This window comes from Embiotoca jacksoni, unplaced genomic scaffold (assembly GCF_022577435.1).
Source record: "Embiotoca jacksoni isolate LCO1_2020_lvr unplaced genomic scaffold, fEmbJac1.0.p SCAF_14, whole genome shotgun sequence".
Lineage (NCBI taxonomy): Eukaryota > Metazoa > Chordata > Actinopteri > Embiotocidae > Embiotoca > Embiotoca jacksoni.
In genome coordinates, this window is record NW_027185274.1 from 2,485,215 (window position 1) to 2,498,074 (window position 12,860).

The following is a 12,860-nucleotide window of genomic DNA, read 5'->3' on the forward strand; positions in this document are numbered from 1 at the left end:
TGTGTTTGATCTATAATCACTTCAGTGAGAGACCAAAGCTGTATTTCTACTTCGAAAATATCTTTGAAAGGGCTGCTTTATTGTGTTTTTCTCCCCAGTGACTCTAATTGGTTTGAAAGCAACACCCAAAAACAGCTAAAAAAAAAGAAAAAAAAAAAAAGAAAAGGAAAAAAAAATCCTCACGCTCTCAGACTGTCTCCATCTTCAAAGGGAAGTTTCTTGTCCCTCCCCTTGAATTATAGTCGCTGCATCACCACTTCCAGATCCTTCCAAAAACTATTGCACACCAGAGTGGGAAATTCCAACAAAAACCATCGCAGCAGGGAAGAGGCGTCGTGCCTTCGCAAATAGGAAGATTTCTGTGTGTGTGTGTGTGTGTGTGTGTGTGTGTGTGTGTGTGTGTGTGTGTGTGCGTGTGTGTGTTCAATGAAATATCAAAACAAACTTCAACAGACCCCATTTCCACAGCCCTCCACCCCATAATCCTTTAAAAGCTTCATAAAGATGTAAAACAAAGTGTTTTTAAATGACATCCCTGATGAGAAAAACATCACCCAAAGAAAACGGAGAGTGCTGTTGTACAAAGTGCGATACTGTCGTTGCTTCACCGTATCTTGAGACCGGCAGCAGAAGTGTGTGAGTGGCGAGCACAACAGAAATAACTGGAGAAAAAAAAGGGTGAAAAAACAAAACAATAACTGTTATTTTCGGGTTCTTCTTTTTCTTGCCAGCTCCTTTTAGCAAAGCTTTTGCGCCCTAAAGTGTTTTATAGCCCAGCGGCTGCCAAGAGTTCTTGGCCTGCTGTACAATGAAACTGAACAGAACTGGGCTCAACAGGCGCCCTGGGAGCAGAACAACACATCAGGTCCAATTAAGATCAGTAGGTGGAACTTATTGTAACCTGCGACACACTCACACCCCCTGGTACCACGGACAACAGAAAGAGGGGCTTTGTGAAACTCTTGGCTCTGCATGCCAACGGAAAGCAAACCTTGTCAAATGAAATGAAGAAAAAAAAAAAAAGAAAAAAAGAATCTGGTTCAGTCTGTGTGGAATCTGCGGTAGTGGCAGCGGCGGGGGGGGGGGGGGGGGGGGGGGTCATAAAATGTGATTGGTGGGTGCAAGGGAAAGGTAGAGGGGGGTAGGAGGGGGTCACAAACACTATTGATGTATGTTTGAGGGTGAGCATGTCTGTATTGGAAGTCATTGGTGCCCCAGTTGGAGGACACAACATGCTTGAACTCGGTGTCTACGGGCTTATAAATCCAGACCAATCAGGCCAATTCATTGCCTACAAGACCCATGGGAAATGGAGTTGGACCAGCAATAAAAAGAATACATGAATAAAAAGTAACAAAAATCCCCCCTGCTCACTTTCAGCCTCTAAAAGGGTCATCATTAAACACACTGTTTTCAATGGTAATGTTTCCTTCCTAGTTTTTAATTTATTCTTTTTTTCAGATAATAGTGTAAAAGTGGAATGGAGAGATTTTTGAAGTTGTCCCATATTATTCTTCCCAGGGATAAAGCTGCAACACCCACTATGGGTGCGGTTCATAGTTGACATTTCAACAACTCACTGTTCACATCTGATGCCCACGGTGAGTGGAACGAGTCCCTTCATGTTGTGAGGTGGAGGTTGGTTGTGGTGGATGCAAATAATCCAGACCCAAATTCGCTGTGTGATTATATTGAACTGGTCACACCCTGTTTAGCATTCTTACCAGTCGTTGCATCCTAATGGGAGTAATGTTTGGGTTCAGTTTGAAACTTTCCAAGAAGCCTTTAACCAATCAGCATCAACCGCAGCTGCCATAGTTCGAACTACATTGAGATACTTTTGAGTGTATTTCAGAGTGGCTGAACAAACCTCAGTGGAAACAGGGTTTCCAGGGTTTTCACCATGTACATTCTGAAGTAAGCAAAAGTGGGCGGGGGCAAGAAGGTTCTGGGTTCGAACCTCAGCTGGGGCCTTCCTCGACATGCATGTTAGGTTCATGGTTTTGAATGGTTTTCTGTCTTCTGTCTGTCTTTCTGTGTTGGCCATGTGACCTATCCAGGCTGTGCCCACCCAGTGACCGTGGTTAGGAAAGTGTGTATAGGTAATGGATGGATGGAGGAAGCAACACTGTTGCATATTCAAAGGACTTAATACATTATAATGCTTTGCTTATGTTAATCGGGGTGATTTGTGAAAATGTCTGTAAAGGAGACGGCATCAGACATGCTAGGTAAGAGCTGTGTGATGTAGTTTCATTGTGTTCATCATTCTTTAGTTGTCAGTAGATGATATTGTTAAAAAAAAAAAAAAAAAAAGAAATATTTGGCCGGTGAGCAGTTTTGCAAATACAGTATGTGTAATGTACTGTACTGTAAACTAAAGTTATTGTTTCATAAAATCGAATCTGGGCAGCATTACATTTCCAACGAAACCTACTTGCAAAGTGTTTTTTTTTTAAGCAGACGGGCTCACCTGCATCCAGGCACACAGGCACTCCAGCGAGTGCATAGCTCACGCTCTCATCTGTATTGCCCTCCATGTATTAAGAGAGTGATGTCTTTATCATGGGGAGAGGTGGAGCAAATTGAATGAGAACAGATAAAATATGACAATGCTCAAATGAAAGGGAGGCCTTTCAAACTCAGGGGAGACATGAAAGTCTCCCCCTCCTCCTCCTCTCTCTCTCCTTTGCCTCCTTTTGTTCTCTCTCTATCTCCCATGTTCCCTCTCTTCCCCATCCTCCCTTTCTGGCTCGTAATTGTACATTCAGACTCAAACTGTGAATGCTAACAAGGCTTTTAGCCACACTGAATTAATGCAGCCAGTGCATTTCACTAATGTGCTATCTTTCAAATGTCACCTTTTATGTTGTTGCTGTGACTACATCTTAGCAACCGTGCATGAATTTTTTTTGGGTTGTTCAGCTCAAATTGCCTTTGGCAAGTTCATATAGTGACAGACATCTAATACGTCCTCATTCCCACCGGTCGTGGCTGCTGCAGATGGTTCTTTATTAGGTTAACTTGTAACAGTTGCAACTTTCTGGTAATTATAATTTCAAAATGCATCATAATGTCATCAAAGCACAATAAAATTACAACAAGTGGCCAGAAAAAGCTAAAATCATTTTACACTTGTGGTCACAGCGTCCAATAGCAATATAAATACAAGGGCATGACATAACGAAGCCAACCGTGGTTCGAATTACAGCGGAGCTGAGGAGGACACGAGCGCCCCTGAAAGTCTACAATGAGACATTCATGAGAAATAAATAGTATTGGTGAAGAAATGTCAATGTTGTGTGTTAATTTTCTCATTACATACCAATTAGAAAGAGATCACAGGCTGCAGTTACAACAGCGTGCTGCAGCGATGAAGGTGATAACGAACACTCTGAACTTCCAACTCAGCCCGTCTTCCTCCACGTCGAGCCCAAAGCGGCTGAGCAGGAGACCTGACTCCTTTCAAAGGAGTCTCCAGTTATACGAGTCAGTTCCTGAACTATAATGAGTCCGATCTATTCAGTTTTTATTAGATCGACTTGCATGATGTAGGAAGTGTTGTTGCCTTGTCACGTGTTGTTCATGTTACCATAATGAATCTGAGACGACAGACAGACAGACAGTCACTTGGGTCAGTTGTTTGCTTGCTTTTAGTGGTTGTAAACAAAACTTTAGGCTCCAATTCCAAAAGGGAAACGAAAAGGAAAGTGAAGAGACTGCACATGAGAGAGAGAGAATGTTTTTTGCAATTATAAAAAGGGTCAATAACATTAGTTCTGTAAAAGATGTTAAAAACTGAGGCGTCTCTCTACAGTGGTGCAGCACAACAATCAACAGGCTGATCCAGCGGTGGCATGCTAACGGAGGAGAAACCAAAACTACACAAAATAAACCCCTTTCTTTCCCCAACAGAACAACATCCAGACTACTCACCTGAAATGAAATACCAACATGTGACCTCTACTGCACCAGCCGCTCCCTGTGACTGGAGGCCGACACCAACCCGAAGCTCTGACAGAGATCAAACTGTGTAAGTTGCACCTGATATTAGAAAACATAAAACAATATAAAAAAGTCAATATACAATAAACGGCAACCAGCACCCGTCAATCTCCATGTCGTCAGAAGAATTTAATAGTACAGACACGTTCTCATCTTTCTACTGCCACTAGTCCTGGTCTGTTATGAGCCGTTACAGAAGAAACAATAACTTGTTGGCATACCCACATTTTATTCTTCAACAACTATATTTGAGAAAAAGTCTCAACAAATTATATAGTTCCATAAAATACAAAACCTCAGGGTGAATTTGCTACCTTATACTAATCTAACGTTTAAATAATTTTCATTTAAACAAAACGTTTCTTTGGTTTATCAAGGTAACACATGCACAAGGACGATCACAGGAACAGGAATGAAATCTAATACACCTGTGCTCCATGAACCTGTTGAAGGGTGCTGCCACCTTGATCGGCCAAATAATGGCTGGCTTCCAGTGTCTATCTGCTACACATTGTAATGCAATCAAATATAAAAGTCCTCTTACATTTGTTGCCTTTGTGAATTCAGCCCTCGCCTGTATATTGCATCATATTATATTGTAAGGTGTTTCTACCTATCTGTAATATGTCGGCTCCTGTACGTTTATTATTTAATGTATATTATTATTATCATTAGGTGGACAAAATAGCAGAAATACAGCACAGTAAAACATTACTAATCAGAGCACCAAAACTGAAGTAGAAAGGTCAAGAAATTGCAAGGTATTTACAGAAGTTTTCTGTTGCATTGCATTTCATCATGCAGGTGTTTCTATATCTGGTCACTAAAGACATGTTGTGAGGGAAGGCAGGAGAAATGGGATTTTGACAAAACCACTTAAAAACCCTCTGCATTGTGTTTATTTATCAGCGAATACAGTGGGATTATATCGGCATTTATGTCTGGAGGGGGTAAAAAAGGTTTTAGGGGAGTCGTTCAAAACTGATGACATAGGTTCTAAAGCACATGCTGCGGGTGCATTTAGGACGTCCAACTCTTCGTTTACGAGTTCAACAGCAGATACTCTGAGCGTAAACTAAGGTGCGTGGTTTAAAGGAGGTGTACCTAATCTCTTGATTATTACAAGTATGTGTTGGGCATGACCTCTCAGCATTGGTAATGTGTCCAACATTGTCCCACACCAACGTACTGTTTGCCCCACATTAGGTTTGCTCCAATCTGGTCACGCTGGTATCGGCTGCCTGCATCACGACTGACTGTTGTGCACGGCGATACATCACGTTAAAGCATCCGATTTTAAAAAGATATATTTTGGTTATTTATTTATTATTATTATTATTATTATTTGCACTATTGTTTAGTTAGTTTTAATTTAATTTAATTATTACATTTTATTTAATTCTATTTATTGTATATACTGTGCATTTTTATATTTAATATTTTTTTACTGTTATTTTATTGCTTTCCTGTATCTATAAATGCTGTTGTAGTGAAAATATTTCCCCTTGGGGATTAATAAAGTATCTATCTATCTATCTATCTATCTATCTATCTATCTATCTATCTATCTATCTATCTATCTATCTATCTATCTATCTATCTATCTATCTATCTATCTATCTATCTATCTATCTATCTATCTATCTATCTATCTATCTATCTATCTATCTATCTATCTATCTATCTATCTATCTACTGTATCTATCTATTTTGAATCCATCCATGTTTCTGAAGGATGGGCTGGCCTGAATCTAGTTGAACCTTTTTTTTTAAACAACTGTCTCAAATTTGCATCGCCGCCGGTATGAATAGTTTTGATGCGAAATAGACTGCCGGCAAGTATTTCGCATTTTCGTGTCGTTTATTCATCCCGCCTCCAGACTGGCAAAGACCCTAAGACTTACATAAAACAGTTACTGCACAGGATTCTGCATTAAAGTATGAAGTATCTCAGTGCCAGTGACGACTTTGAATTGCAAATGTTATCATAAAGTTATTATGAAGTTAATCCATCCCAATGTTGCTTATGTAAAGGGGTGCAAGGCTAAACAAAATAGTGCTTCCTGCAGATCTGCAAATCCTGAAACTTTCCCAGATAAGATCTGTAATCTTAGCAGCCAATAAAATCGGTCATGAGCACTTCTCCAAGCACTACTAGCATTTTGTTGGACCCTCACCTTGAAAAGAAAAACTTCAATACACTTCCTCAAATATCTCTGCATAACATATATAAAATACAAATGACCAAAGAGCACCTTTATTACCCATAGTGCACTGCACATGAAAGCTTTTTGATGTACCGACGATATTGTTTCGTCCTCTAAATCTATATACCTATAAATACAGCATCAATCTCTCAGACAAATAACCCTTCAAGTAAAAACAAAAGTATGTCACCTTTTTCTGACCCCTTCCCTGTAATAACTTGTGTACACTCGTTAATTAAGTAAGCATACAATGTGTGTGAGAGTAGGTCTAAATCATGTTGCAAACCTGCGCACTGACATAAAAGAGTAAAGGTTGGGGCGAAGTCAGGAAGCCACACCTGTTCGTCACCTGAGTCCACCCCCTCTGGGCTTCACGTGATGAGTTCAAGGGTCAGAGCAAACTAATGAGGGAATAGAGGGTCATAGTTGAGGGACAGCCCCTCAGGAAGCTACGTTTCTGCTTCCCTGTGATTGTATCTGAGGGGATAAGCAGCATTACAGCTCAGTCAAGGTGGGGATTTAATCGGGAATTAAAATCAGACAGGGAGAAAACGAGACAGCAACCGTTTCTCGACATTTTTACATTGAGAGGAGGGCTGGGAAAAGATGAAGGGAAGTTGAAAGAGGAAAGTAAAAGAAAAAAAAAAAGCTGTTTTAATCTTTTGATCCTTTCACCTCCCATCAGCTCTCGTATCAAACAAATTACCCAGAACGCACCCCTGCACACATCAGTCTCATTACCCGTCTCCCTCTACACAGAGACACTGGGTAAATAGCACTGTCTGTAGGGAGATGAAGAATCAACAACATAATGAGACTGGTGATGATGAGCTCGCTGTTTGTGTGTATGTGCGGATGTGTGCGTGTGTACATGTGGTTTAAATGCTCTGCTTGGAATTTGCTTGCTCAGATCAGGGTTTGAGTTTGCCCTGACTCAAGAGAGCTCCTTTAGACTTAGGGCGGCATGAGAAACACTGAAAAGAGGAGAAGTAAAACCTTTAATTTATTCCTAACTTGTTTATCAGCTTCGATAGAAGCCGTGTGGAAGAGTTGCATAAGAAATCCGGGCGGATTGAGATTTTGTATTTGATGCGAACCATGATCTTTGCAGTCTTAAGCCTGGATTTAACTGGTGGAGTCTTGTTACTCTACATCATATTTTTTTCAGAGGAAACGACATGAATTATGTTTTTGATGCGACACAGAGGCAAACCATGCAAACTTTTGAAATGTCTATAAAATAAAGGATTAGTAAAAAAATTATTCAGACAAATTTGGATAAATAAACAGTTTTTGCATGTCATGAGTCCAAATTCATCCAAAATTCTCCTTTTCATTGCCCTCGTTTGGTCCCTCAGCCTCCAACAACATCCATCTTTTTAACGTTTCGAGTCACAACCCCTTACAATCTACTCCATTCTCCATTGTCCACCCGTACAAGCCAGTCATTGTCCTTGTGACACAGTGACAAGGGAACCTCGATGTCAACACCAACAGTGTAGGGCAGCGGATCACTATGTCTGGCCATGGGGTTGGTCAAAGGTGAAAGGTCAGAGGTTAGGGAACAGTTGCCATTAAAGGAGCCTGCTCTGTCAACACGTTTGTATATAGCAGGAAGGGACAGAGCAATTTCCATCAGTGTGTCATGTCATGTGATGAACGGTGCACACGGTAATCATACGGAGAGAAGTTAATGGAAATGGAATGATGATGATGGAAATGAAACACAGTACAGTATACTGTAGTCTCTGTTTCCTTATTATTTCCCCTCGTCTCACTCAGTACCACTCATACATTATGTCTTTTTTTTTGTGCTTATTGTTGGCGAGGAAACGTGTTCGTAAAATCTGCGTGGTGTATTGTCAAATTTCCTTTAATTGGAACGAAAGACTCCAGCCAAGACCGGAAAAGGAAAGGTTGTCCACATACTTTTGGCCACATAATGTACTTTCATTGGGTATTCATGACTTGACATGAATTTCTTATAATCCGGCATTTGTCGTATTACTAAGGAATATTGTTTTTCATGGACAACCATATCCATCAAGTCACTGAGTGAAAGTAAGTGATGTCATAAAACAGACTCCCAGAGTGCATGATTGAAACATGTCTAACATCACTCAGAAGTGAAGGCCAATTCTCCCTCCAGACTGAGAGCCGAGCAGCCGAGAGCTGATGATAGTAAAGTGAGGACAGACCGCTGAGACTCAGACCGAGGGTGGTCGGCAGGGAGGGGAGGAGGAGATGTGAGGGGGGGTAGGGGGGCGAAAGTGATAACCTTGTCTCTCGTTCATTGCTGTCTGCTCAGTGATTTAATTTGGTCGCGCCGTCACACCTGAGCTAAAGCTCATCCATCACAGGTACTGCAAGATCCCCCATCGCTCACTCTTCTTTCCATCCGTTCTTTCTTTTCCATCTTTTTCCATTCTTCAGTCCCATTCCTGCATTTCTTTTATTTCAAGGCTGCCCTCGTCTCTCACTGTCTATCTATTCAAATCTGTCTTAAATACGCTCTCTCCATCTAATTTTTGTCTCATTCTGTGCAGTCACTGTCTCTCCATCTCTCTCTACTGTGTACATCTACTCAGAAACAATCCATCATTCTTGGGATTTTTGATTATATAGGACTGCGGTTATTGGTTGGAAACTTCAAATCTACTAAAACCCAATGATGACGATGATAATAATGTTCTGAAATGGTTCGTTTTATCACCATAAAGTCTGTGATATCTGATCATGGTGTTTTTTTCAAAACGTTTAATCAAATGTTATTTAACTGCGTACACAATTGCACAAACAGGTATTCATGTGTGATTGCAGGTATATTCCACATTTTGACGATAATTAGTGAAACAACCACCAGCAGTGATCTCCGTTGGACTCATCTCAGTCTGAAAAAGTTCAGAAATGTGTCAAATGGTATCTTTAAAATCATAAGAATGAGTTTACGGGTGCACTGGATAAATACATGTATTCATAGTATATGTTTTAGTTCTCCAGCATGAGACAAAATCACCCTGTATTCTGTTGTGACAGTCTTAAATCCCTTACCACAATTAAAGGACTGATGTAGGTAGGTAGGTAGGTATATACTTTATTAATCCCCGAGGGGAATTTTTTTTTTTTTTTTTTTTTTTTTTTTTTTTTAAGATATATTGTAAAAATACTACCATCCTTACCATTTAGCGGCTAAGGAAACACACTTTTCTCAGCGGGTTTGCGGAGACCAAATTAGAGCTCGATAGAAAATTGGATTTTCATTTGCCAAGAGGATAAAAAACAGGACTCCAAATAAATCCTTACGTTTACTTGTGTCTGCTGGATGTGTAAATTGCCATCTGCTTGCTGAGTGTTTGGCGATCCTGCAGCAGGCCCGTGTCTGGCTTGTGTCTACAGCTTGTTGCCCCGAGAGAGGCCACAAAATCAGGAAATGGACTTCTAAGGAAATTGTTGTTCTTTAATTAATGTAGGAACCAAAAACAATGAAATGCCAAAGCAGGTGAGTGTCGTCAATTCGAGAACACTCGGATTAATCTCACTGAATACTGATTTTGTGGCTCACATGGGGTAAAGAATGAAACGGATTTAAAAAACCTTTCAAGTGAGGCCAAATATTAATTTGAATTTCCCTCAATGTCACCAACTAAGCAGCTTCTTCTACAAAGCAGCCAGCTTTTATTCCAGTGTGTGTGTAGTTAGCTGTAAGGACCTGATTTAGGACTAAACTAAGGAATGGTGCTGGTTGGAGCAGCAGCTCATTAGCAGAGGAGCTGGTGAAGACAAAAACAACACTCAAACTTGCCTGTAGTTTCACTTTTATATTAAAACAAAAGTATAGATTTAAAGGGAAAACGACTTCAACAAAAATGTATTCTTTGCTATCGTTTACATCTCTGGATAACTAGTAAAAGCTTACCTACGTGTGTTAGGGCATATGTCAGGCTTTAACACCATGTATTTATTGAATTACCTGTAAGGTTGCACCAATTTCTTCACTGCATTTTTGCTGGTGCAGCATATTTACAAAAACAAAATCTTCCTCCAAGCGTAGCCCCATTTTTTTTTGTGTCCTTGTGTTGTTTCTCCGCAGGTCTCCATGTTGTGCTAACACAGGTTCACCCCTGTGTCATTTTGGTACAGTCCGCAGAGCACCCAGCAGGCGTCCTGGCTCAGCCTGGGCCAAACTAATCAACGCATCCTGCAGGGGACATGTGACCCCCCCCGCTGACAGAACGCAGGAAGACACCGCACACCTGAGCTCAGCCAAGCGAGCACGAGGCACACACTCGTACACACTGCACGGACACACTGAAGTGCATTCACGCAGATTCAGATTCGTGGCTCTGCGAACAGGGCACTGCCTGTTGGTACAATGTTTGCAGGAAGACCCGATATCGTCAGAAACATGGCAAGAATCCTCAAGTCAAATTTGCTTGTCATGGCCTCTTAATGGGTTTCAGGGAATGAAAGAAGAGAATGAAATGTTCTCACATCTCGTGTGTATGTGTTTGCTGGCTCACTGTCTCACGCAGCGGGGACATCAATCTCTGAGAGGACCAGTTACCATGGTAATGGCCTGGCCACACCAAAGTGGCTCGAGCACTGTGGTTTCTGTGTGTGTGTGTGTGTGTGTGTGTGTGTGTGTGTGTGTGTGTGTGTGTGTGTGTGTGTGTGTGTGTGTGTGTGTGTGTGTGTGTGTGTGTGTGTGTGTGTGTGTGTGTGTGTGTGTGTGTGTGTGTTTGTGTGTGTGTGTGTGTGTGTGTGTGTGTGTGTGTGTGTGTGTGTGTGTGTGTGTGTGTGTTTGTGTGTGTGTGTGTGTGTGCGTATGGTTTATCACTGAAAGTGTCCCCTCAGAAAAACACAGCACACCGGTTTCCACCACTTCAAAGGACATTACATTGACTTACATTCATTTCCTGAAGACTTGCATCAAATCTTACCGGGAGCTTAATCTAAACCTAACCTTAAACCGAGTCTTCAACCCAAAATGTATTCATTTACATTATAGGGACTTGCTGTTTTGCCCCAAAAGGAAGGAAACTCCCCACAAAGTGATTCAATTGTATTTATGTAGAGCCAAATATCAACATAATCCACCACAAAATGAGCCAATACAAGCACACAAAAGTTAAAATTCTGCCCGATGATTTTAGCGTCAATTCAGACCAAATATTTGCCACGAGATGATTTGAAGCTTGCAGCGACTCCCAATTCTCCGGTCTGCAACAGTTGAAACCCCTTTACACCAAATCAACAAGACAAGACAGTGTAACATCTCCACAGCAACGGTTCTCTGTGCTCTGTGCAAACCGTGATTTTTCTTCCAAACCCAAACAAAGTAGTTCTTTTGCTTACACCTAACTAAAGAGCCACCATGTCACATTGAACCCAAAGCATGATCTTTTCCTCAACATAACCACATCGTTTGCTGGTGCCTTCACCTTGTGCGTCTTTAAGAGATGAGAAAGGCTTTGACAAAACATCTGCGTTTGACGCCCTGGGAATGAGAATGCGTTGGACCAACACCCTGCTAGCATGTTTAAAAAGTAAGTAATTACTGTGTCCCTTCTTGATCTGAACTATTCTAAACCTCCGGATACATAAATACATGCCAGCTTACTTATCTAAGTGCCTATTAATTACATTATGGACATCACCTGTGAGAAAAGGGATTGCTATTGATCAGATGCCTGTAAGCCGCTGATCAATTCATTAAGCAGTCTGCTCTCAGGCCTCGGCATGGCCCTGCACCACGCTAACTGATTCTTAATTAGCAAATACTCTGCAGGCGTACACAACGCAGGACCTGTAAGTGTGTGTATGGGGGAGTTAAGTGTATGCATGTGCGTTTATGTGCCGCGATGCCAGCAGCATGTGTGTAGGTGACTGTGTTTGTATAAATGTGTGTGTTTAAATAGAGTTGGCAGGCTACACGGTGGGCTGGCTGGCAGGATCGTGACCTGGTGGCCCCGGAGGGCAGAAAGCTGGCAGAGAAAACTGTCTCCCTTCTCCCAAGCGCACTCATGTTCCTCAAAAACAGCTCAATAAACAAAACCCCCCAAAAATGAAGTCTCTGCATTTCTACAGTCTACAAACCATTTGCCTTCAGTTCAATTAATTTGAAATCTAAAAGGAATTTCTCCTCGTGTGTATTTTCTACCAAGCGGGATGTGACAGCATTGCCACAGGGAAAAAGCAGATGGGTTTGGAAATAATATGCTTCCTGAGTTAGCTAAAGAGACATGACAAAGTCCTTCATCTGGAAAAAAAAAAAACATCTTCAGTACGGCATGCTGACTGAGGTCGTGCTGGTTTTCCTCCACGCTTCGCCACTCGCTTAAACCGTGACAATGAGATTTTCGGACTGGAATTAGACTGCGGTTGTCATCCAGAGGGAACAGTGGGACATTTTATTAATACAAAAAAAAAAAAATACAGGCTTGTCTTTGCATTCACTCATTTTTTCGAAGGTGAAGGGTGAGTTGAAAGAGATGTTACAAAGAGTAAAAAAATAAAATCCTCATCGTCTCCACAGTTTCTCCCCCTGCTGCTCCTCCTTCTCTTCTTTTCTCATTCTGCCACTTCTCTTCTCTTCACCCTCTCAAACTCTCTCAACCCCTGCCTTTTCCCCTTAGACAAGAACCCTAG

General features: G+C 41.4%; 1 protein-coding gene across 1 annotated transcript in view; it reads left to right on the plus strand.

Annotated features, from left to right (window-relative positions):
* LOC138196877 (uncharacterized) overlaps positions 1-12,553 on the plus strand; it is a 138,106-nt gene extending 125,553 nt beyond the window's left edge. The window contains exons 5-6 of the mRNA XM_069147268.1: positions 3,916-4,033; positions 10,303-12,553. Coding sequence (XP_069003369.1) covers positions 3,916-4,033; positions 10,303-11,344 — 1,160 coding nt within the window. The 3' untranslated portion in view covers positions 11,345-12,553. The remainder of the gene's footprint in view (positions 1-3,915; positions 4,034-10,302) is intronic.
* The last annotated feature ends 307 nt before the right edge of the window (positions 12,554-12,860 follow it).